Here is a 25,658-nt window from a genome sequence, read left to right on the forward strand (position 1 = left end):
TGGTTGGCAGTCTGGCAGCTGTGGTTTTGGAGTGGGCGGGGTGAGTATCACATGCTGTTATGGGCCGCGCCCCGCGGAAGATGGTTGTGCGCAGGCGCGTTCTGTTCTCGTCCGTGGAGCCCGTGTCCCTGTGACGTATTCGGGGTGGTCGTGGTGTTGCGTGAGAGTGGTGAGCGGTTAACGGTAGAAGCCTGCGCGGGCTCGACACCCGGCCCGGTTACAACCCCCACCGGCTTCAGCGGCATGAATCCGCACGGAGACGAACTGCCGCGGCAGCATTTCAGTCCTAACAATGGGGACTTTACCTTCGTCTCTTCGCCTGACAGTGAAGGTAGGCCCAACCTTACAGATTGTTGCTGTTTAGGTGGCGGATTTGGGGGTGGCGACAAATGAGAATCCGGGTGGGTGGAGTCCGAGGCTTTTATTTAATAGGGGGGAAAAAACGGTTCTTTAACAATTTGGGGAACGTTGTCTCCCTCTCACCTTCATTCCTGATGATGCCAAAGGGTTTTGCATTCTGGGTTATCTGAGTTCTGATTAATTTAGTTTTACGCTGTAGGCCCATCCTTAATCATTTGAAGTATGCTGAGAATCCGCTTTCGGGGCTGTTTAAAACCTGTTGATATTAAAGCTGCTAAACTGGCCACAGTTTCTTGTCAGTCCAGTCAGGATCTGAACCCAGGTCCCAAATGATTACTCGCTCGCTACTTCACCTAGGTGTCATTTTTATGCTTTAATGCTGTTCAGTTGATTTTCACTTCTGATGACATTCTGGACTTGTCTGGACAAGTGATTTTTGCAGCACCTTTTTAATGTAGATGACCACTGGTGCTTCGTGTGGGGTATACTGAAAATTGATAGGCCAAAAGAGGATCCTGTTAGGCTGTGTTTTAATAGTTTGACCTTTGAGTGGGTTTCATGGAGACTCTTTTAAAGAATGCAGTGACATTTAGTGTTTGTGGAGACCCTGATGTGTCTGTATTTTGGCTGAAGTAGCTTATTCATGATTAGATGTCAGTCTACTCATTTGACATCTCTTGATGGTGTGAGAGAAATGTAGGTAGCTTGATGTTATTAGCGTTCGTGTGTGAGGTAATCATCTGATTGTGGGTAAGGAGTGATGGTGGTATTGTTTTTACATCCAAAAGTAACATGGTAAGGATGGTAGATAATGAAATGTGAGGCTGGATGAACACAGCAGGCCCAGCAGCATCTCGGGAGCACAAAAGCTGACGTTTTGGGCCTAGACCCTTCATCAGAGAGGGGGATGGGGAGAGGGTTCTGGAATAAATAGGGAGAGAGGGGGAGGCGGACCGAAGATGGAGAGAAGATAGGTGGAGAGGAGAGTATAGGTAGGGAGGGGATAGGTCAGTCCAGGGAAGACGGACAGGTCAAGGAGGTGGGATGAGGTTAGTAGGTAGATGGGGGTGCGGCTTGGGGTGGGAGGACGGGATGGGTGAGAGGAAGAACAGGTTAGGGAGTTAGAGACAGGTTGGACTGGTTTTGGGATGCAGTGGGTGGAGGGGAAGAGCTGGGCTGGTTTTGGGATGTGGTGGGGGAAGGGGACGAACTGGGCTCGTTTAGGGATGCGGTGGGGGAAGGGGAGATTTTGAAGCTGGTGAAGTCCACATTGATACCATTGGGCTGCAGGGTTCCCAAGCAGAATATGAGTTGCTGTTCCTGCAACCTTCGGGTGGCATCATTGTGGCACTGCAGGAGGCCTATGATGGACATGTCATCTAAAGAATGGGAAGCCAATTCCTCCGCCTCCGCCGCATCTGCTCCCACAATGAGGCATTCCACTCCCACACATCCCAGATGTCCAAGTTCTTCAAGGACCGCAACTTTCCCCCCACAGTGGTCGAGAACGCCCTTGACCGCGTCTCCCACATTTCCCGCAACACATCCCTCAAACCCCGCCCCCGCCACAACCGCCCAAAGAGGATCCCCCTTGTTCTCACACACCACCCCACCAACCTCCGGATACAACTCATCATCCTCCGACACTTCTGCCATCTACAATCCGACCTCACCACCCAAGACATTTTTCTATCCCCACCCCTGTCTGCTTTCCGGAGAGACCACTCTCTCCGTGACTCCCTTGTTCGCTCCACACTGCCCTCCAACCCCACCACACCCGGCACCTTCCCCTGCAACCGCAGGAAATGCTACATTTGCCCCCACACCACCTCCCTCACCCCTATCCCAGGCCCCAAGATGACTTTCCACATTAAGCAGAGTTTCACCTGCACATCTGCCAATGTGGTATACTGCATCCATTACCCGGTGTGGCCTCCTCTACATTGGGGAAACCAAGCGGAGGCTTGGGGACCGCTTTGCAGAACACCTCTGCTCGGTTCGCAATAAACAACTGCACCTCCCAGTCGAAAACCATTTCCACTTCCCCTCCCATTCTTTAGATGACATGTCCATCATGGGCTCCTGCAGTGCCACACTGATGCCACCCGAAGGTTGCAGGAACAGCAACTCATATTCTGCTTGGGAACCCTGCAGCCCAATGGTATCAATGTGGACTTCACCAGCTTCAAAATCTCCCCTTCCCCCAACGCATACCAAAACCAGCCCAGTTCGTCCCCTCCCCCCACTGCATCCCAAAACCAGTCCAGCCTGTCTCTGCCTCCCTAACCTGTTCTTCCTCTCCCCCATCCCTTCCTCCCACCCCAAGCCGCACCTCCATCTCCTACCTACTAACCTCATCCCACCTCCATGACCTGTCGGTCTTCCCTGGACTGACCTATCCCCTCCCTACCTCCCCACCTACTCTCCTCTCCACCTATCTTCTCTCCATCTTCGGTCCACCTCCCCCTCTCTCCCTATTTATTTCCAGAACCCTCACCCCATCCTCCTCTCTGATGAAGGGTCTAGGCCCGAAACGTCAGCTTTTGTGCTCCTGAGATGCTGCTGGGCCTGCTGTGTTCATCCAGCCTCACATTTCATTATCTTGGATTCTCCAGCATCTGCAGTTCCCATTATCAATGGTAAGGATGGTGTTGGAGGAGGATGATCTCTTTCTGTATATGTTCCTCCAAAAACCTGCAGGATGATCGAAACAAATGTGCTACGGAGAGCACCATTGTCAAAATCACACAATGGTATTTATGACTAATTGAATCATCATTGTTGCAGAAGCTTAAAATTCTCTGACAAAATTTTGCATTAAATTGAACTATGTAAGTGTCTTGGTTTCAGGAACAACTGAAAAGCCTTGCATATACATTGAAGTAAACTTTAAAGATATTCTGGTTTCTTGGGTAAGAAAAGACAACAAGAAAGCTGCTGCCTAAATTTCCAGAGATGCTTTACTGAAGTTTTGCTATGCCTTACAGACCACTAAGTTAAATATTCACCAGAGTGACGCATTGTAGGTTTGTGCTGCATTGTATCTGATATGGCACAAACATTATACTTTTAAGTCATTATGACTGTATGGTCTTATAAAGATGCTTAAGACAAGGGCACAGAATTAGGCCATTCAGCCCATCAGGTATGCTCTGCCATTCAGTCATGGCTCTCAACCGTGTTGGCCTGTCTTTTCTCCTTTGTAGTTCCTGATCCCCTTTATCAATCAAAAACCTATGTGTCTTAGATACATTCAATGACTCATTGCTGCAGAATGCTGTGCAAGCTGAGTTCCACAGATAACTACCTCTGGCTGACAGAAATCCCCCTTGTCTCCATTCTAGAGTCGTCCCTTCACTCTGAGGCTGTGCTGTCAGGTCCTAGTCTCTCCAACTTATGGAAACATCTTCTACAAGTACTCTTTATCAAACACCGTCAGTATCTTGTCCGATTCAATGAGATCCCCCACCCCGGCACCAATCCGTCTAAACCCCAAGTATAAACCCATCGTCCTCAACTGTTTCTCACTTGACAATCCCTTCATCCCTGGAGTCATTCTTTTGAATCTCCTCTGGACCACCTTCAGTGCCAGCACATTCTTTAGATACAGGCCCAAGACAGCTCTCAATATTTAGAATGTAGTCTAACCAGAGCCTCTTAGAGCTTCAACAGTGTATCTATGCTCTTGAATTCTAGCCATCTTGAAATGAATGCCAACCTTGCATTTGCTTTTCTACCAGGTGACATTACATGTGAACATTAACTGAATTCAGAACAAAGATTCCTAAGCCTTTTATTTCAGATTTCCAATACCTTTCCCCATTTAAAAAAATAGTCAATGCCTACCTATTTGTCTTACCAAAGTGCATAACATCACACTTTTTCATATTGTATTCCATCTGTCGCTTCTTTGCCCACTCTTCTAGCCTGTCTAAGTCCTTCTGCAGCCTCTATGCTTCCGCTACACTACCTGTCCTTCCACTGTCTTTTGGGCAATAATGTCCTCAGTTCCTTCATCCAAATTGTTGATATATGACCTGAATAATTGTGGTCCTAACACTGACCCCAGTGAAACTCCACTGGTCACCGTGGGCGCTTGTCTTATTTAGCAGCCTCCTGTGCAGCACCTTGTCAAAGGTCTTTTGGAAATCCAAATTGACCATGTCCGCTGGCACTCCTTTGTCTAACTTGCTTATTACCACCTCAGCAAATGCTAACAGATTAATCAGACGTGATCTCCCCTTGATGAAGCCCGATTTTTACCTTGCATATCCATGCACCACCTAGCTAGCTTAGCCTTGTTTCATCTACTTGCACCTTTGTTAGTTATCCTCTGGTTTTTAAAAGGTTACATAAATCTCTGGCTTCTCACTAGTCTTCACCATACTGCATGCTTTTTTTTGTTTTGCTTTTATGTTGTCCCTGAATTCATTTGTGAGCCTTAGTATGTTTCTTCTTCCTTGGGATGCATTTATGCTATGCCTCCCGAATTACTTTCTGAAGCTCCTGCCATTGCTGCTCCACTATCTTCCCCGCTAGGCTTCCCTTCTAAAAAATTCTGGCCAACTTCTCTCTCATGCCTTTGTAGTTAGCTTAATCAATTGTCATACTGTTATATTTCATTCATGGTTCTCCCCTTCAAATACTGGGTGAATTCTATCATATTACGGTCACTTCACACTAGTGGTACTTTTACCTCAAGTACTCTAATCAAGTTTGCCTCATCACACGTTACCAAATCCAGAGTTGACTGTTTTCTTGTGGACTGTGTCACGTGCTGCTCTAAATAAAATCTCTTGTAGATATTCACAAATTTCTTTCCTTGAGGTCTGTGGAGGTTTATAAAATCCTGACAGGCATAGGTAAGGTGAATAGTCAAGTTTTTCCCCTAGAGTTGGGGCATTTAAAACTAAAGGGCATAATTTTAAGGTGAGAGGAGAAAGATTTGAGATACCAGAGGGGCAACGTTTTTGAATAAGGTGGTTTGTGTTTGGAATGTACTGCCAGAGAAATTGGTAGTTGTAAGTATAGTTACAACATTTAAAAGACATTTGACAGATTCATGAAAAGGCTTGGTTTAGAGGATATGGGTTAAATGCAGTCAAATGGGACGAGTTTAGCTTGTGAGACTTCATAGTCATGGACACGTTGGACCTAAGGATCTGCTGCCTTGCTGTACAGCTCTGTGGCTCCATCTGCTCCCAATATGATTTTCCCAGTCAACCTGCATATTGACATCCCTCATGACTATTGAAATGGTGTCATTTCTATCTTCTGGATTGTTTTCTGCTCCACATCCTGACTATTGTTAGGAGGCCTGTACATAACCCATCAAGATCTTTCTTCCATTGTGGTTCTTCAGTTTTATACTCTGATTCTACACCTTTTTGACTCTGTTTTTGCTATCAATTTAATGTCATTTCTTACTAACAAGACAACCTTGCCCTCTTTCCATCTGCCTGTCCTTTTGATAGAATGCCTGGTTGTTTAGTTCCCAGCTCTGATCCCCTTGCAGCCATGTCTCTGCAGCACCCACAATATCTCACCTAACTTCAATCTGCACTGCAAGCTCACTTACCTTATTTTGTACTACATACTCGTTTAAGTACAATACTCTCAGTCCTGCATTTACTATTCCTCTCCCTTTCTTACAGTTCCTTTCTTTGCTGTACCGGAGTTAGATTCCTGACCCTTTCCATACTCGGTCATATTACTTATTTGGGAAACATTAATAACCTTAACTTTTTCTATAATCTTTCATGCAACTAAACCCACCCCTCTCCACTATGTAGTGTAAAGCTGTATCTGCATCCCTTCTTATGCAATTCACCAGGACCTCTGGTCCCAGCATGATTCAGGTGGAGTCCATTGCATCAGAATAGCTCCCTCCTTCCCCAGTACTGATGCCAATGTCCCATTAATTCAAACCCATTTTTCCTACATCAGTCTTTGAGCCACACGTTTACCTCTTCAATCACGTTGACCCTTAGCTAGTTTGCTAGTGCCTTGGGTAGTAGTTCTACTTGTTTCAGATTCTACTAAATGTAAACATTGGGTGTCTGCAACTAACTTAATACTTGACAATGTGATAATTTGTAGATTTGTAATAAAGGGAGGAAATCCATTTGAGTATTGTAAAACCAAAAGGAAGGTGAATTTAAGCAGCAGTGTTTTATTTCTCATGAAGACTTCCAAGAAAACAATTTGCTTGAAGTTGCAGAAGTGGCTTTATCGGTAGGTAGACAGTTATGCTTTTTGAATCAAATTTTGAGTGAAAACAAGCCTGATCTGAAATCCAATCTTCCATAATAAAGTGTTGATAACTTGTTCAAACCAGTGCCTGCTGAATACTGCAGACTAAACACCACAGAATAGTGCTATTTAAAGAACACTATTGAACAAAGAGGTGAAAATAATATTTATCTCAATATTAGACCTTAAGCATTTATTGATACCTATATAACAGTTCTTGAAACTCAAGTGCAAATTGTTCTCTTTTGCCACAAAAATGTGAACATCTGGTACAATCCCAGAACTTAAAGCAGAGTTAAATCTCATTGTGTTTCTTTCCAGCCACTTGCTGACACTCCATGTCAACATTCCATACATTGTCTGGATGTGTCAATAAAATAATTTTGTTCTGATTGTCATTAGTGATTGATATCAGAGGTAATTTGTCATCTTAAAGTTCACTCCATTCCAAACAACAAGGAAGCATTAGTTCAAAAATCATATTAGGTTTAAAACTTTAAAATAAATAACTAACATTTCTGTAAAAGCTGAAAGAACTGCAGATGCTCTAAATCAAGATCAAAAACAAAGTTGCTGGAAAAGCTCTGGCAGCATCTGTGAAGGAAACGACAGAGTTAATGTTTTAGATCCAGGTTCTGAGGAAGGGTCACTGGACCCGAAACATTTGCTGTTTATTTCACTAATGTTTCTGTATTGTATTAATTGCTTATGCTGTGTACTCATGCCTGTTCTAGACCTATCAGTCTGCTCAGCTTTTGGGACCATTCTAAAAATCTGGAATGCAAATAGAGTTGGGAGTTGTTTATTATTTGTACTTTATTGTGAGTGTAATTTAATACTTGCATAGGAAAGACAAAGTTTGCATAATGCTAACTAATGCATTTTGTTGCTTTAGCTTTGATATTTGCAATTAATCTAACCCATTGTTGTCCACTACATTAGCCACTGGCAATCTGTTGCTCATAGGGAATAAGATGCATCCACTTGCATTTGGTCAATTTAAAAAAAATGGCATAGTCAGTAGGAATATGATTGCATTATTCAGTTACATTGTGTTTTCATGTGCATTTTATTCGTTATGCATTTAGTAAAGTAAGACAAGTAAATGTATCATATTTCCTAATCAGAGTGTTTTACATCTTTGGTAAAAATGGGCTTGGGTGTTTTGGTATATGTAGACAGAAGTACATCGACCACTACAGTGTGAATGAATTAAAGCATTTTCTCCCAGAATTTGTGCACTTGATGCCAGTGTAGTCACATTCTTGGAGCTAGTCAAGATTTTGAATTGGACAGTACTGAACCACCATCACAATAGATCTTCAGGTAAATAATAAATTATTTGCAAGGTATAACAGCAGAGAAGATGGGAATGCACAACCATCCAAACATTTCAAAAGTAGAAATGGAACATGACATAGCCCAGTTGTGTTGCTTGGTGGCCAGCATGTAGATTAGAATAAAGAGGGGACCAAGCGTGGGTCTTTTAGAAACTTCACTGTTAATTGTGTGTGTGTGTGTGTGTGTGTGTGTGTGTGTGGTGGGGGGAGGGGGTGGCGGCGGCGCGGAGAAGCAGGAAGAACAGCCACTTTTGGATCTTCCCTGGTTATGTTCGAAATAGAGGCTAACATTCCATTTGCCTTACCTGTTCCTGAATTTGAATGCTTTTGTTTTTGATTTATGTGCAAGGATCCCTGAATCCCTCTGTGCTGCTGCTTTCTGCAGTCTTTCTCCATTTAAACAATTTTCAGCATCTCTATTCTTAATGGTAAAGTGCATAAATTCACATTTTTCCACACATATTCCATCTGCCAATCTTTTTTTCTCCATCACTTAGGCTCTGTATTTTCTGCAGACTTTCTCGCCATTTGCTTTCCCACCTGTTTGGTGATATCTGCAAACTTGGCGATTATACCTCACAGTGGGGTGGGGGCGGAAGGAGGAGGAGGAGGAGGAGGAGGAGAGTACGCTCGAGGTGCCCCCCGCCCTGGCTCTAGCACTGCTCATGGCACTCCAGTAATTACAGGTCCTGATAATGCCCTCTATCCCAACCGTGTTTTCTACTTTTTAGCCAGTTCCCTATCCATACTACAATATTGCTGCCTTCACCATGGGCTCTTACAGTACTGCACATAAGACTACTTATCAGATGCCTTGTGACAATCCAAATATGGTATCTTCTGTTTCCCCTTTATCTATCCATCTCAAAGAATTCCAATAAGTTTGTCTGATATGATTTCATCTTCATGAGGCCAAGTTGATGCTGCTGGATTATATGATGTACTTCTAAATAGAAGTGATAGAATTCTAATTGTTTCCCTGAAGAATATGGAATATAAGTAACTCCTATTCGGGGGGGAGGGGAAGCAGAGGAGTAAATTTAAGGTCTGGAGTGAATGAATTTATCGAACTATGAAATTGGCATCCCATGAAAAGTGTATGAGTAAAATCTAGGACAGCAGAATAAATTCTGGAAATTGGCTGGAAAATATAATGGCAAAGAGGTGAAGAATTTTGAAACTTTCACAAGTACTCCTCGCTTTGGTTTGACTAAACAAAGTGGAGAACAGAATGTTTGGAATTGGGTGTAGTTTTATTAGATAGAAGATCATTATCTTCCAGCTAATGTATAGGTTTGCCGCCCATATTTCATGTATTACAAGTGTGTTAGCTTCTTTTTGTGGGGATAATCTCTGTCAATTGTTAGAAATATTGCTCTGTAACGTTTGGTTAGGACAAAATGAGGGAGTGTGGCATCTCTTTGAAAAGATAGCAGTTAATGTAAAACTAAACATTACATTCCCATGAGTTTCTTCATGAATTCTGTTTGACTACATCTGATGTTTAATCTTTCTGTAGACCTCAGTGGTTCGATGGCTGCTCCAGAGGTTAAACTTAATATGGATGCTGAATCTACAAAAGATGCCTCTGCAACAGCGTTCCTCAGGAAAAGGGGATATGGATGGCTTCTGGAAGTTGAGGAAGATGACTCTGAGGAGACCAAACCACTCCTGTATGTCTGTCTTACAATTAAAGTTTCTTGGGAGGTGTATGATCAACATGATGAGTGTGTGATTGAGATTGCCTGGATATTGACAGAACCTGCGTTGTAGAAATCTTCTCCACAAACACCAAAGGGCTTGAGGCCCACTGCCACCTACTGAATGGCAGCTCTAGACGAATGATAAAATGTAAATAACCCAACATGTAAAGAAAGTAATTTGAAATATTAGATCAGTTGTAACTGAGCATCGATTTGGAATGATAAAGTGAGTGTGCTAACCCAATGTACAACCAGTTTCAGTCTGTTTTAGCCTAATTTATCTGAGTTGCTCCATTTGTGTGCGTATCTGGCTGAATGCGCAATACTGCATTGACATAAACCTCTGAAAGCTCTACGCAGAATCAAAGTAATAATTAGACACACATGTAGACCAGTCACAAGCCATGAATAGTAGAAAATATCTTGTATTTAATGGAATGAATTTAGATTGTCAGAAAGACAATCCCTTGTCCAGACTTTCCCTTACCTGAGTAATCATTTCATTCTTGATTTTGTTGAGAAGGTGGCTGGAAGAGAGAAGGAGCATTGTCCAACCAGACTAGTTTTGTTTGGAATTCCATTTGAGATGTTGTGAAATTCTAGCAAACTTCATTTGAGTCACCTGTCTAATGACAGGTGCCTTGGTCATTTGTATCATTGCCAAAATTGTTACTTCAGTTTGAGGGCCCTTGCAAATGATCCTGCATTGAAAGTCTCGATCCAGTTTACAGAACTTGGGAATGTTTCCGTAAATCATGTAACAACTAAAGAGTGCAAATATAGTATCATAAGATCCAGTTTTTAAATATACTTTTCAATCGCAAGTTATTTAACACTGTTTAATTGGTGAAAATTCTAAAGTAGTATTAATGTCAACTCAATATATTTTTTCCTTCAGTTCTGAGAATAGAGGCACAGCAAAAGATTGGGCGGCATGGTGGCTCAGTGGTTAGCACTGCAGCCTCACAGCATCAGGGACCCAGGTTCGATTCCAGCCTCGGGCGACTGTCTGTGCAAACTCCACACTTTCTCCCCGTGTCTGCCTGGGTTTCCTCTGGGTGCTCCGGTTTCCTCCCACCGTCCACAGATGTGCAGGTTAGGTGGATTGGTCATGCTAAATTGCCTGTAGTGTTCAGGGCTATGTGGGTTATAGGGGAATGGGTCTGGATGGGATGCTCCAAGGCTTGTTGGGCCGAAGGGCTTGTTTCCACACTGTAGGGAATCTAAAGAAAACTCAAATTTAACAAATGTCCAAATCTGCGGCATTGAATATTCTTTTATTTAAAATGGAGCTAGTATTTGATCTGAAATTCATTTTTGTTGATAACTATAGATGTAATTTTTAAAACAAACAAAAGCTCAACAGATCTGACCGCATCTGTGGGGAAAAAAATCAGTTAATATTTCGGGTCCAGTGACCCTTCCTCAGAAGAGTATGTACACCCTGCCTCCTGCAAGTGGACCGTTGTTTTCCGAACTACCGTCTCTTCTGAGGAAGAGTCACTGGACCCAAAATGTTAACTCTGATTTCTTTTTAGAGATGATGCCAGACCTGTTGAGTTTTTCCAACATCTTGTTTTTATTTCTGACTTGTAACATCTGCAATTCTTTTTGATTTTTATTATGTATTTTTTAAATGTGGGTTTTCTGTGATAAACAATGATCTTATCCATTTGGAGAGAAACCTCTATATGCTTGCTGCTAAATTGGATGATATGCATAAAAGTATGTGTTTAATGGCAAAGCTCCCTTCATTATGGCGTTTCCAGTTTCTCCCTTTCTCAAGGCACAGATTCTGGTGAATGATTTAAATAGTTATACTTTGGTAGTTTGTCTAACGGTCAGTTGTTTCCAGTTATTAGCCTGGAATGTAAATAGCATCAAACATGAGAACTTGAGGTAAGGAAAGACAGACATTGCAGCAGAGTCTTTTCTTGTAGCTGCATCTGACTTCTCATTCAATTTTTAGATATGCACTGACGTTGCTGCTGCCCTATTGAGAACAATACGTACTAGACATTGAACCTCAGACCCTTATGAGTGTGTTTCACTTCACTGCAGCTTAGCATTTGAATTATTAGGAAAGCCCTAGGGATTTCCTTGTAGTCTGATGCTCAGCTTTTGAATCAGTGTTCGTGGTCCTGTCAGATCAATCTTGGGCTGTATTTTGATTTCAAGATATGTTTAGCATAATATTTCCCAACTGTCATTTCTATTATTAAATCTTAAACCTTTTTTTAATGTTGCAGAGAGGAATTAGACATTGATTTAAAGGATATTTACTACAAAATCCGATGTGTGTTAATGCCAATGCCGTCGCTGGGATTTAATAGGCAAGTCGTGAGGGATAATCCTGATTTCTGGGGGCCTCTGGCTGTGGTTCTTTTGTTTTCAATGATCTCGCTATATGGACAATTCAGAGTAAGTATGTTGAAGTCTAATGTTAACTGTATTTTTCCTGCCATTTGGTGGAGAGCTTGGCCTATGATTTCAGTAATTAAGTGGACACATGAGCAAAGTAATGAATTTGGTAACTTCTCTATCTGCTGGTCATTGATTCCCTGGAGAGCAGTATCTTTAAAATTAAAACAAAATCATTTAGGACTGAAATCAGAAAGCAGTTTTACACACACAATGGGGTTTAAATTAGGAACTTTCACTCCTGAAAAAAAATTAGATCAAGTTAATCCTTCAATACTGAGGAGTTTTTTTTAAGTTAGTGCCCCAAGGGACATGGAGCAAATGCAGTTAAATTACCCTTGATTCCATTATATTGGAAAATTGCAAGTGAAACACCTCTATTAGAAAGGGAGGGAGACGGGAATGAGAAACCATGGGTCATTTAGCTTAGCATCTGTCATAGGTAAAATGTTAGCTACTATTAAGTAATAGGGCACTTAGAAGTTCAGGGTACTTTGGCAGAGTCAGGATGGTTTTGTGAAAGGTCACTCATGGAGTTCTATTGGAGCTCTTTTGAAGAGGTCGCATGAAAAGGTAGCTCATGAACAGACTGTACGTATGTTTCTAGAAGGTATTTGATAACTGTCACAAAGGTTACTGTGGCATATAAGAGGTAATAGTATTGGGGTTGGCATGAGTAGATTGTCTGGCTAACAGGAATGAAACAGTTGTAGAGTTATACAGCACGGAAACAAACCCCTCTTTGCTGAGTCCATGCTGACTGTAATCCCAAACTAAAACTAATCCCACTTGCCTGTGCTTAGCCCATATCTCTCCAAACATTTCTTTTTCCTGTACTCGTCTAACTGTCTTTCAAACATCATAACTGAACCTGCAACTCCCACGTTCTCTGGAAGTTCACTCCACAAACGAACTGTTCTGGAATTTTAGAAAAAAATTGCCTCATGTCTTTTCTATAAAATTTTCTCCTCTCACTGTAAAAATATGCGCCTTAGTCATGTAATCCCTCACCATAGGGAAAAGACTCCTGTTCACCTTATCTAAATGCCTCACTATTTCTGAGCCTTTTTAAAGTCTCCTCACCCTCCTACGTTCCAGTGACAAAAAGGTCCCAGTCTATCCAGCCCCTCCTCACAACTTAAACCCTCCATTCCTGGCAACCTCCTAGCATATCTCTTCTGAACTCTTTTCAGCTTAATAACATTCTTCCTGTAACAGGGCAACCAGAACTGGACACAGTACTCCCAGAAGAGGCCTCGCCAATGTCCCGTACGTTCTCAATATAACATCCTCATTTCTACCTTCAAAGATCTGAGCAATGAAGTTGGCATACGTGGGTCATCCTCAGGTTAGCAAGTAGTAAATAGTGGCATGCTGCAGGGATTGCTGCTGGGTCCTCATTGTTGACAATTCATAAATTGTTTGGTTGAAGAGATGGAAGTTACAAGTGCCAAATTTGCTAATGTACTGAATACCTTGTTTAAGAAAGAATGTAAAGGCATTGGAAGCAATTTAGTGAAGTTTGCCGGACTAATTCTTGGCAAATTTCCTTATGAGGAAAGATTGGACAAGATAGGCTTATATATGCTGGAGTTAAAGATCCTGATAGATCTTGGTGGAATTCCTTTTGTGGGAAAATCTAGAACTGGGGATACCCATTTAAAACAAATGAGGTGAAATTTTGAGGGTCATGAGTCTTTGAACTCACCATGCAAATGTTTTGGAAGCAGAGACGTAGAATATTTTTAGCTGCAGGTAGGTTCTTGTTAAGGGAATGAAAACTTCTTGATAACTGACAAGAGAACCCCAAAATGTCAGCCTTCCTGCTCTGCTGCTTGGCCTGCTGAACACGTTGTTATCTCAGATTTTCCAGCATCTGCAGTTCCTACTACCTCAAAATGCAGATTTGATGTTAAAGCATATCAGCATTGATTGTATTGAATGGTGGAACAAGCTTGCTGCTGAGTAGTCTACTGCATCTTGCCTTTGCACTTAGATTATCCATGGCCTAATTCTTTTTAACCCATTCATGTGATGAGGGCATTGATGGCTAGGCCAGCATTTATTGGCCATCCCTCATTGCCCAGAAGGCCGTCAAAAGTCAATCACGTTGATGCTGCTTGGCCTGCTGTGTTCATCCAGCTCCACACTTTGTTATCTCGGATTCTCCAGCATCTGCAGTTCCCATTATCCCTTGCCCTTTCAACCACGTTGCAGTGGGTTTGTGGTCATATGTAGGCCAGACCAGTTAAGGACGGCAGTTTCCTCCCATAAAGGACATTAGTGAACCAGATTGTTTGAAGAGCCTATCAGCAATGGATTCACGGTCATGATTAGACTTTTAATTCCATATTTTTTATTGAATTCAAATTCCACATCAGCAGAGTTTGAACTTGGTCCCCAGCATATTTCTTGGGTCACTGGGTTAACAGACCAGCAATAATACCACCAGGCTACCAGCTCCCTGTGGGAGCTGACTATCCTCCCTCATCATGTAAGTTATCATGCACTAATTTGACATGCAGTCGAAGTTCTTGAGTTAACTTTAATCGGCCCTGATGTGTTGTATAAAATATGTTGTGTCAGTGAATTATTAATCCATTTCTGACTCCATTCGGTTTGTGGCCCTTGAAGATGAATGGGCATGTGTACTGAGTGTCTCATTTGAATTTCAGTACTCTCATTATCTACAAGGCCATGTCAGGGGTGTGATTGAATATCTCCACTGGCCAGAATAAGTGCAACTGCAACAAGAGCTTGAGTAATGTCTTTTCTCCAAAAATACTTCACTATTATTTTAGATTTCTAGTATCTGTAGTGTTTTACTTTAGAACTATTATATCGTAATTTGTAACTAATTGTTTAGGTAGTTTCATGGATTATCACAATCTGGATATTTGGATCATTAACCATCTTCTTATTGGCTCGAGTTCTTGGTGGTGAGGTAAGTACTGCTTTCTTAAATCTAGAGATCAGTTATATTGATCTGCGTCGTTACAAATGTAAATCTTATAACTTGGCTTTTCTAATTTACAGGTTGCATATGGTCAGGTTCTTGGAGTGATTGGTTATTCTCTACTCCCTTTGATTGTAATTGTACCAGTGCTTTTGGTGGTTCACTCCTTTGAACTTTTATCCACGACGATAAAGGTAAGCATCCCTGGCCTAAAATATTAGCCTTTTCTGCAAGAGGTGGTTACCATGATTTTATTAAATCTTGCTTTTATCTGTAATGCATCAGATTATGACCGTGCTGGATTTCACTTCCTACATTTCTTACGCTTTAATGTCTTGGAGGCTTGAATTCATCTATCCTTTGTCCAGCTTCTTTCTGGGATCATTCCAGTCTGTATTTACAAAATATAGCTAAAGTACTGATTTCAAATAACAACTTGTCTTGTTTTTACACAGCTAGTTTTTTAATGGTTTGATTTCTTCCTCAACAAGAATACTCAAGGCCAATCCCTCCAATTCATTGAGAATATACTGCTTGTTAATCATAGAATCCCCACAGTGTGAAGCAGGCCATTCAGCCCATCAAGTCTCAACTGTGTAGAGGATCTCACTCCCCTGCCCTATACCTGCCTTTTCTAATGGCCAGTCCACCCAGCCTGCACATCTTTGTACTATGGGAGGAAACTGGAGCGCTTGTAGGAAACCCAGGCACACAGAAGGAGAATGTTCAAACTCCACACAGACAGTTGCCTGAGGCTGAAATCAAACCTGGGTCCCTGGTGCTGTGAGGCTACAGTGCTAACCACTGTGCTGCCCAAGCATAGAATGAGCTGCTTAAGCATTTGATAGATGGGTTAAAACCAGTTAGAACATTTTTATCAAAATAATTTAGTACCTGGATTCAGTTAGTCGATGTCTCACCCTTTAAAGTCAACACAGTGGCCAAGATTTTCCACTGGCCAGACAGCTACCATTTACACTGAAATGACAACTACACCTTGAGGACCCAGTAGAATCACTGTTGCAGCAGACACCAAAGGAATCGCCTGGAAAATTGAAAATTCCACTAGGCAGTTCCTCTACACTAAAAGTTGTTTAAAGGCTTCATTTAAATTGGAGAATATGTAGGGTTCTGATGCAATTAAGTAAGACAGGAACTCGGGAAAATTTAGACTTCTAAATACACAGTCAAAAGCCTGAGTAAGTGTTCAATAGACCTTGTACTTATACCCGTCAGACCCTTTGGGTGAAAAAGTTGACTGATCCTTTTTTATATCTTGCCCCTCTTTCCTTAAACCTATGCCCCCCACAACCCTGGGCAAGAGACCTTCCCTATTTACCCTTCTGTGCACCTCATTGTTTTGTAAACTTCTTACAAGGTCACGTCCCGTCCTCCCAACATTCCAGGGCAAGTAGCCCCAGTCTGTTCAGCCTCTCCTGTTAGCTCAAGCCGTCCAACCCTGGCGATGTCCTTGTAAATCTTTTCTGACCCCTTTCAAGTTTCACAACAGTCTTATGGCAGGGAGACCAGAATTGCTTGCAATACTCAAAGTGGCCGAATCAATGTCCTGTACAGCCGCAACATGATCCTCAAAATCCTATACTCTATATGCTTGCCTTTATTGATCAGCACACCAAATTCTGCCTTCACTATTCTATCTACCTGCAATTCCACTTTCAAGGAACTGTAAACTTGCACTCCAAGGTCTCTTTGTTCAGCACCAACCCCCCAGCACTTTACTAGTAAGCGCATATGTCCTGCTCTGATTTGCCTTTTCAAAATGCAGCAGCACCTCATCTGCCACTCCTTGGCCCATCTGAACAAAATCCCGTTGTACTCTGGGGTAACCTTCTTAACTGTCCACTGCACCTCCAACTTTGGTGCCATCTGCAAACTTACTAACACACCACCTGTTTTCACATCCAAATCATTTACATAAATGACGAAATGCAGGGACCCAGCACTGATCCATGTGATCACAGACCTCCAGTCTGAAAAGCAATTGTCCACCCTCTTGTCTTCTACCTTTAAGCCAGTTCTGTATCCACATAGCTAGTTCTCCCTTTATTCTGTGTGATCTAACCTTGCTAACTAGTCACCATGAAGAATCCCTTTCTGAAGTCCACATAGATCACATCCACTGCTCTGCACCCATTGATTCTAATATACCTTCCTTAGACTACCAAATGCTAACCTCACTGGACCTGAACTAATCCAATACAACCCCTTCACCTGACCCAACCCACTTTAAACACTGTCACTTAACAGTACCCCTTGCTGTCTAGCTGGTGTTCTAATATCATATTTACATTATGTACTTATGATTTAACAGAAACTGTCAAAACGGCTGTCAGGATCTTCACATTTCACAATATGGCAGCTGACCACTCTGAATAGGCTCTGTGGTTTACCTTTATTTGACACTTCTGTGCTAGAGAAGTACTGATTTTGAAGGAATCCTGATCAGAATTTCCTCACATTTGGAGCTCCCTTGCTTTGTGAAAAAGGGCCAGATGACCCAATGAATTCAAGCCTGTCTCCAAGACTTGCCAACATTTGTTTTGTTCCTTCAGTATAATGCCAAGGGTGTGCTGTGGTGTGGGAAGTGGAATCTTTGGACCAGATATCAAACTTAGATTTTCTGCCTGCTTTAAAGAATTGTTTATGTGACACTTGAATCAGTATGTCTTTGCTGACATCATATATCTATTGTGCTAAAATAGCAATCGTTCATTTGCATAAGCTACTGCACTTTTGAGTGATATGATAAAAAAGTAATATTTTTTGGAGAAGGAATGCTTCATTCTTTATGAATCTTGAGGAATAAGAGGATGACTAGGGTAGGAATGGGGCCAGTCAAAGACAGAAGTGGGAAGTTGTGAGAGATAATGGGAACTGCAGATGCTGGAGAAGTTGTGTGGATCTTGTGGAGATCGGAGAGGTGCTAAATGAATATTTCTCATCCGTTTTCACTCAGGAAAAGGAGAATATTGTAGAGGAGAAGACTGAGTTACGGGTTATTAGAATTGGAAGGATTAAGGTTAGTAGGGAGGTGTTATCAATTCTAGAAGGTGTGAAGGTAGATAAATCCCCTGGGCTGGGTGGGATTTTTCCGAGGATTCTCTGGGACGCGAGGGAGGAGATGGCGGAGCCTTTGGCCTTGACCTTTGAGTTGTCATTGTCTACAGGTTTTGTACCAGAGGACTGGAGGATTGCAAATGTTGTGCCCTCGTTCAAGAAGGGCGGTAGAGATGACCCTGGTAATTATAGACCAGTGAGCCTTATCTGTTTTAGGAAAAGTTTTGGAAGGGATTATAAGAGATAGGATTTATAATCATTTAGCAAGCAACAATTTGATTGGAGATAGTCAACATCTATTTGTCAAAGGTGGGTCGTGTCTCACAAACCTCATTGAGTTTCTTGAGAAGGTGACCAAGCATGTCGATGAGGGTCGGGCAGTTGATGTGGTGTACATGGACTTCAGTAAAGCCTTTGATAAGGTTCCACATGGTAGGCTATTGGAGAAAATAGAGGCATGGGATTGAGGGACATTTAGCAGTTTGGATTAGAAACTGGCTTTCTGTAAGAAGGCAACGAATGTTGGTTGATGGAAAATATTCAGCCTGGAGTCTGGTTACTAGTAGTGTGCCACAAGGATCTGTTTTGGGACCACTGCTGTTTGTCATTTTTATAAATGACTTGGAAGCAGGCATAGGTGGATGGGTTAGTAAGTTTGTAGATGAGATTAAAGTTGGTGGAGTGGTGGACAGTGTGGAAGAATGTTGCAGGGAGACTTGGATAAACTGTAGAATTGGGCTGAAAGGTGGCAAATGGAGTTCAATGCAGATAAATGTGAGGTGATTCACTTTGGGAAGAATAATAGGAAGGCAGAATACTGGGTCAATGGAAAGATTCTTGATAGTGTGGATGTGCAGAGGGATCTTGGTGTCCACGTACATAGATCCCTGAAAGTTGCCACCCAGGTTGATAGTGCTGTTAAGAAGGCATACGGTGTGTTAGGTTTTATTGATAGAGGGATTGAGTTCCGGAGTTGTGATGTCATGCAACTGTACAAAACGCTAGTGCGGCTTCACTTGGAATATTGTATACAGTTGTGGTCACCCCATTACAGGAAGGATGTGGAAGCATTGGAAAAGGTGCAGAGGAGATTTACCAGGACATTGCCTGGTCTGGAGCGAAGGTCTTATGAAAGGCTGAGGGACTTGAGTCTCTTCTCATTGGAGAGAAGAAGGCTGAGGGGATTTAATAGAGACATACAAGATGATCAGAGGATTAGATAGGGTGGACAGTGAGAGTCTTTTTCCTAGATGATGACATTGGCTTGCACGAGGGGGCATAGCTATAAATTGAGGGGTGGATAGATTTAAGACATCAGAGGCAGGTTCTTTACTCGGAGTGGTAAAGGCGTGGAATGCCCTGCCTGCCAAAGTAGTTAACTCAGCCACATTAGGGGCATTTAAACAGTCCTTGGATAAGCATATGGATGATGATGATGATGATGGGATAGGGTAGGAGGATGGGCTTAGATTAGTTCAGCACAACATCGGGGACTGAAAGGCCTGTTCTGCGCCGTATTGTTCTATGTTCTAAGGTTTTTTAACATTCTTCCATTTCTTTATCACATGATTAACGATATGCTCACTTGCAGCTGTGACTGTCACTCCACCACCATGATGTATGTACAGAAGATGTTGTATACCCAAACTGTTTTAAGTTATTTGTGGGCAATGTGTATGGAGCCAGAGGACATTGATGTGAATTACTTGTTAAACATCCTATCTGTCTTCACTTGGGAGAAAAATGATGTAGGTGCAGTTTTTAGGAAGAGGGACTGACTGGTTCTGAGCAGATTGACATAGAAAATTAAGGAGGTTTTGGTGGAATTAAAGATGGAAAAATCCAGGTAAGTTGTGTATCAGTGAGAGTCTCATTGGTGGTAGGAAACTATTAGAGAAAATTCTGAAGGAGAGAATTTATCTATTTAGAGAAGAAAAGGACAGTCATGGATTGTCAGCATGCCTTTGTCAGAGGGAGGTCGTGACTAATTTGGTTGAATTTTTAGAAGTGAACAGATATGTGGATGAGTGTATTGCAGTTTATTTTGATTTCAGCAAAGCTGTTGACAAGATCCCATGTGGGAGACCAGAGATCCTTGGTAATTTGGTAAGTTAGATCCAAATCTCCTTCAGAGGGTTGTAGTGGACTTTGACTGCAGGCCAGTGTCAGTGGTGTAACACAGGGATCAGTTCCAAGCCTGTTTATCGTGTATGTAACTGATAGGTGAGAATGTGGGAAGTGGCATAAGTATGTGGATGACATGAAGGTTGCATGGGTAGTTGATAGTGAGAAAGGTACAGGAAGATATAGATGGATTAGTCAGATGGTAGATCAGTGGTAGGTGGAAGCTAACCCTGAAAAGTCAGGATGTATATTTCTAAAGTAATGAGACAAGGGAATGTTAGAACACTAGGAAATTCAAAGGAACAGTGGGATTCTTGGGCTGCTTGTCAGGAAGCAAAGAGTAGCGATAAATGGGTCCCTTTCGGAACGGCAGGCAGTGACCAGTGGGGTACTGCAAGGTTCGGTGCTGGGACTGCAGCTGTTTACAATTTACATTAATGATATAGATGAAGGCATTAAAAGTAATAGCAAATTTGCTGATGACACAAAGCTGGGTGGCAGTGTGAAATGTGAGGAGGATGTTATGAGAATACAGGGTGATGTGGACGGATGCATGGCAGATGCAGTTTAATGTGGATAAATTAGGTTATCCACTTTGGCAAGAACAGGAAGGCAGATTACTATCTCAATGGAGTCAGGTTAGGTAAAGGGGAAGTACAATGAGATCTAGGTGTTTTTGTACATCAGTCAATGAAAGCAAGCATGTCGGTACAGCAGGCAGTGAAGAAAGCTAATGGCATGCTGGCCTTCATAACAAGAGGAATTGAGCATAGGTGCAAAGAGGTCCTTCTGCAGCTGTACAGGGCCCTGGTGAGACCACACCTGGAGTATTGTGTGCAGTTTGGCTCTCCATATTTGAGGAAGGACATTGTTGCTATTGAGAGAGTGCAGCGTAGATTCACGAAGTTAATTCCCAGAATGGCGGGACTATCATATGTTGAAAGATTGGAGTGACTGGGCTTGTATACACTTGAGTTTAGAAGGATGAGAGGGGATCTGATTGAGGCGTATAATATTATTAAGGGATTGGACACTCTCTGGAGGCAGAAAGCATGTTTCAGCTGATGGGTGAGTCCAGAACCAGAGGACACAGTTTAAAAATAAGGGGTAGGCCATTTAGAACAGAGTTGAGGAAAAACTTCTTCACCCAGAGAGTGGTGGATATGTGGAATGCTCTGCCCCAGAAGGCAGTGGAGGCCAAGTCTCTGGATACTTTCAAGAAAGAGATGGATAGAGCTCTTAAAGATTGTGGAATCAGGGGTTATGGGGATAAGGCAGGAACAGGATCCTGGTTGTGGATGATCAGCCATGATCATAATGAATGGTGGTGCTGGCTCAAAGGGCCAAATGGCCTACTGCTGCACCTGTTGTCTGTTGTCCTACCATGTTCAGACATGTCAACAGGTTACTGGGTAATAGGATGTCCTAAATTAATCTAGTCCCACTTTCCAGCATTTGGCCCACGTCCCTCAATCCTTCCAATTCCTGTAACAGCCCCTCCCCTATCTAGATGTCTTTTAAATGTTGGAATTGTACCAGCTTTCACTGCTTCCTCTGGCAGCTCATTCCAAACACACACCATTCTCTGTGAATAAAGTTGCCCTTTCAATCCCTTTTAAATCTTTTCTCCCTTGCCTTAAACCTGTGCCCTCTAGTTTTGGGCTCCCTTACCCTGGGGAAAAAAGACCTTCACTATTCATCCCATCCATGCCCCTCATGATCTTTTAAACCTCTAAGGTCACTCATCAACCTCCACTCCAGGGGAAAATAGAACCAGACTAGTCAGGTTCTCCTTTTGGCTCGAATCCTCCAATCCTGTCAACATACTTATAAATCTTTTCTCAACCCTTTCGAGTTTAACAACATCTTTCTGAAAGTGAAGAGGCCGGTGTTGAATGCAGTATTCTAAAAGTGGCCAAGCCAATGTCCTGTACAGCCGCAAAATAACTCGTCGTCTCAATCCACTGACCAACAAAGGCAAGTGGACAAAGTGCTGCGTTCGCTACCCTGTCTAAATGCAACTCCACTTTCAAGGAACTATTAACCAGCACTCCAGGGTGTTTCATACACCTTGAGAGCTGATATACCCTCTGTCACTTGTGGAGTAGAATTTTGAAGTGGTTTTCCCTTTGGTACCTTTCTCATTTTGGCATTTACTATATGTGTAACAGAGAATGCCAACCCATTCATTCTGTGTAATGAATTGAAGATATTCAAACATGTTAAAGTCTTTGTTTTTTTTTCCAGCTCTTTGGGGTATTCTGGGCTGCTTATAGTGCTGCTTCCTTACTGGTTGGAGAAGAATTCAAAACAAAGAAGCCTCTTCTGATATATCCAATATTTCTTCTGTATATTTACTTTTTATCCTTGTACACCGGTGTCTGAGATTCGAGGGATCTATTAATTCAAGTACTTTCAGAACTCAGTATGGCAAGGTCTCATGAAAGCAAATTGTTGAAGGAAAGTGCTGTTGACTCCAGATGCTGAAGAAATTGGGTTTCTTCCCTGCCCTCCAGTGGTTATTTTTGGGTGTAAAGCATAAATCTAAAGTTTTAAACACTAGAAAGAACCTGTATACATTTGTGTTTTAATTTTTTAAAAATTGATTTGGTTTTTGTGGAAGAATAAATCAGGACACAAGGCAGAAGGCTGTGGCCAGTTTGACTGGAAATGAATGATGGGACAGTGCTAAGTGCCCTGTGCCAAAACATCAAGAATGACATAGCCAAGATGTATATTATGTCAAATGCATCTTGGATTTTCAAACAACTTGAAGGAAAAAAAAACTGTTTAAAGTATTGTGCTTTGAGATCATTGTACCTTTTTAAAATGTGCAGTTTTCTGCAATTAATAAGTGACATTTATTTTGTAGATAACTTTATTTAAGGCAATGCAATCCTGTAAACAGCTGTATTCCAAGCATCTTAAAATTTTAATTTGTGTAGACTATTTCAAATTTCATTTTAAGTTGGGTGCCTTTGGCTTGGATTTTTTTAGCTGCTCTCTGGTGTACAGAAGTTAGTAACATAAGCATTTGTAAAATAAACTACAAACAAATTGTCTGTGTTGGCTTTTTAAAAGTTATCCGTGGGCACATAATAAGTAAATCAGTTTTATTCAAATTGAAGGGCATTATTTGACATTTTTCTCTATTGCATAGTATGATTTCATTATTTTCAGAAAAGGTTTGACTTGGGTAATGGATCAGAAGTGCAAAATCCATAAGAATGGCTCCATATCTTGTATATGGAAATAGGTAAATTGATGCTGAACTGATTTGTCAAATACCATAGAATGACTGACTTTTGAATGTTTAATTTGCATGCTGTATCTGAGCCAACTGGCTTAGTTGCAGAAAACTGCTGCCTTTTAGAACAGTTTACCAGTTACTGGACTGTTAGATTCTAATTTCGTACTACTTGTTTTGAAGGATTGTGGAAACGTTGATTCATTTCAAGTGTTGTGGCAATACCTGGAGTGGTTTATTGGAGGTTGTTGAAGGGTCACCATAGCTGTGGGAGATTTTTTTTAAAGCAGACTTCCTAGAAATTGCATGTCTGGGGATAACTGCTTAGCCTAGCTGGTGCTGTTTCAACAATGACTAGGTGAAAAGTGCTTTGGTATCTGGTCTTCAGTCAGGGGTAGGAGGAAAGGAGGTGGTGGACAAGAACCGCGCAAGGAAGGGATGACTAACTGATTTTTTTTTTGGCTCCCCATTTCTGCTGAGTTCAGGGTGAAGCCTCGTTCTTTCAAAAGAATAATTGGAAGAACTTCTCAATGTTGGTTTTCCTGAGGAAGCTGTATCTGAGACTTGTGGTGGGGTGGGGGCATAAACACAGAATATCAGTGAGACAGACTTTGGAACTTTTTTAAGCTTTTGCATTCAAGAATAGCCCATTGGCCAAAGTTTTTTATTTCACAAAGCAATTTCCAGGAATGTATGTTTGAAATAGTGAGCATTTACCTCTCTTATTGGCCAAATGTCAACCAGCTAACACAGCTGCTTTGAATAAATTATGTTTTGTTAAATCAAAAAAATTACAAAACCTGGCCATTTAAGCTGTATTACAGAGACCATACTTGACTAGCCATTTGGTAACTGGGAAAGTTCTGTTTTCTTGTGTCTTGTGAAGTAGCAGAGCTAGAGCAACAATGCACTTCTGTAGCCTCTGGCTGTTCTGTTAACTGAGACCAGAATAATAAAAGAAAGCATAGTTAGTTTATCTGGCACAAAGTACTTTTCCAGAGGTGATTGAACTTTTGAATAGACTTCCAGTATTTGTGAAGCTGGCGAAAATCGTTAGGAAAAAGTGCTAGAAAGGCTGGTTATGGTTAGTCAATAATTCACTTTGTCCAGATGGCTTTCATGTAACATAATGGAAATGGGAGTGGTAATTGCAAAGGTGGTGTTTGGTGATACCACAATATTGGGGCATGCATTCAAAAGGCAATACGTGTGGGTTGAAGAGATGGGTGTGGGGGATGATTGGGCCCACGAAGGGTAGAACAGAAGCTAGCTGTTCTTTTCCAGTGCTTTTGTTCTAGTCAATTACCAATGCTGCCCCTGCTGCTGTTGCTGAAAATAGCTACCCAGTTTCTTAAAGTAAAACCTGTGCATCTCTGTATCATTTCTGTAAGTGACTAATCAACTCCTTGTTCTTGTCTCCTATATTTACCATTTCTTCCACCTGAATTCTCTTTCAATATATCTACTCCAGGCCATTTTGTGAAGAATCTGCTACCTCCAGATTAAGTTCTAATCATCCACTAGCTATTTCTAGATAGGTTCATCAATATATTTGGCTTCACCAAAACAAAGCATACATGACTGCATAGTATTTTTCCATAATGAAGTATATGATCTACCCAGTTTGTGCTGTGAAGAAGCCATTTAAGGAAACCTGCAGCTACAAGCTCAAATCTTGTTCTTAAGTGACTGAGAATTAGCTTTAACCTCCTCATGGTTAGGTAATGAGGGGAGGAAATAAAGGCCTGAAGGCATGAAGGTCTGGGCATGGTATGTTTGAGAACATTCGTTTGTAATGATTTGGCAGAAAACCACATTAGCAATAATTTTGCAAGAAACAATTATTTTCAAACACAATTTGCATTTGTGTAATGTTCTGTAGAAACCGAACAATGCATCACAGAAGAATCCTACTCTTTTGAAGAGCAATCCATATAATTATACTCGGTAATAAGATAAAGGGAACTGAGGACATGACTTCCACCACCATTCAAAAAATCAAGGTTGACTTGCCCTGGGCCTCCACACTTTTTACCATGCCAACTCATCATAGCCATCACCTCAGATCTTTTGAAAAATATCTGCAAAAGTGTTGGCTTTTATGTGAGAAATGACTGCTCCCACTGCATTTGATGATACATGGCATGCTTGTTACAAACGTAAATTTGGGTTAAGAT

At 41.7% G+C, this 25,658-nt stretch overlaps 1 protein-coding gene across 1 annotated transcript; it reads left to right on the top strand.

The window, feature by feature from the left end:
* Positions 1 to 74: 74 nt before the first annotated feature.
* Positions 75 to 23,292, top strand: yipf4 (Yip1 domain family, member 4). Its single transcript, XM_048536827.2, has 6 exons — positions 75 to 331; positions 9,472 to 9,625; positions 11,905 to 12,076; positions 14,943 to 15,020; positions 15,113 to 15,226; positions 22,482 to 23,292. Exons 1-6 carry the CDS (start codon positions 244 to 246, stop codon positions 22,617 to 22,619), a joined length of 744 nt encoding a protein of 247 aa, XP_048392784.2. The 5' UTR covers positions 75 to 243; the 3' UTR covers positions 22,620 to 23,292.
* The last annotated feature ends 2,366 nt before the right edge of the window (positions 23,293 to 25,658 follow it).

This window comes from Stegostoma tigrinum, chromosome 9 (assembly GCF_030684315.1).
Source record: "Stegostoma tigrinum isolate sSteTig4 chromosome 9, sSteTig4.hap1, whole genome shotgun sequence".
Lineage (NCBI taxonomy): Eukaryota > Metazoa > Chordata > Chondrichthyes > Orectolobiformes > Stegostomatidae > Stegostoma > Stegostoma tigrinum.

Excerpts from the sequence above, each read along its gene's own strand:
- yipf4 (XM_048536827.2), top strand. The coding sequence starts at position 244 with ATGAATCCGCACGGAGACGAACTGCCGCGGCAGCATTTCAGTCCTAAC. Across the intron at positions 9,626-11,904 it reads GAGGAGACCAAACCACTCCT|AGAGGAATTAGACATTGATT; the intron begins GTATGTCTGTCT and ends TTAATGTTGCAG. Across the intron at positions 15,021-15,112 it reads CTCGAGTTCTTGGTGGTGAG|GTTGCATATGGTCAGGTTCT; the intron begins GTAAGTACTGCT and ends TCTAATTTACAG.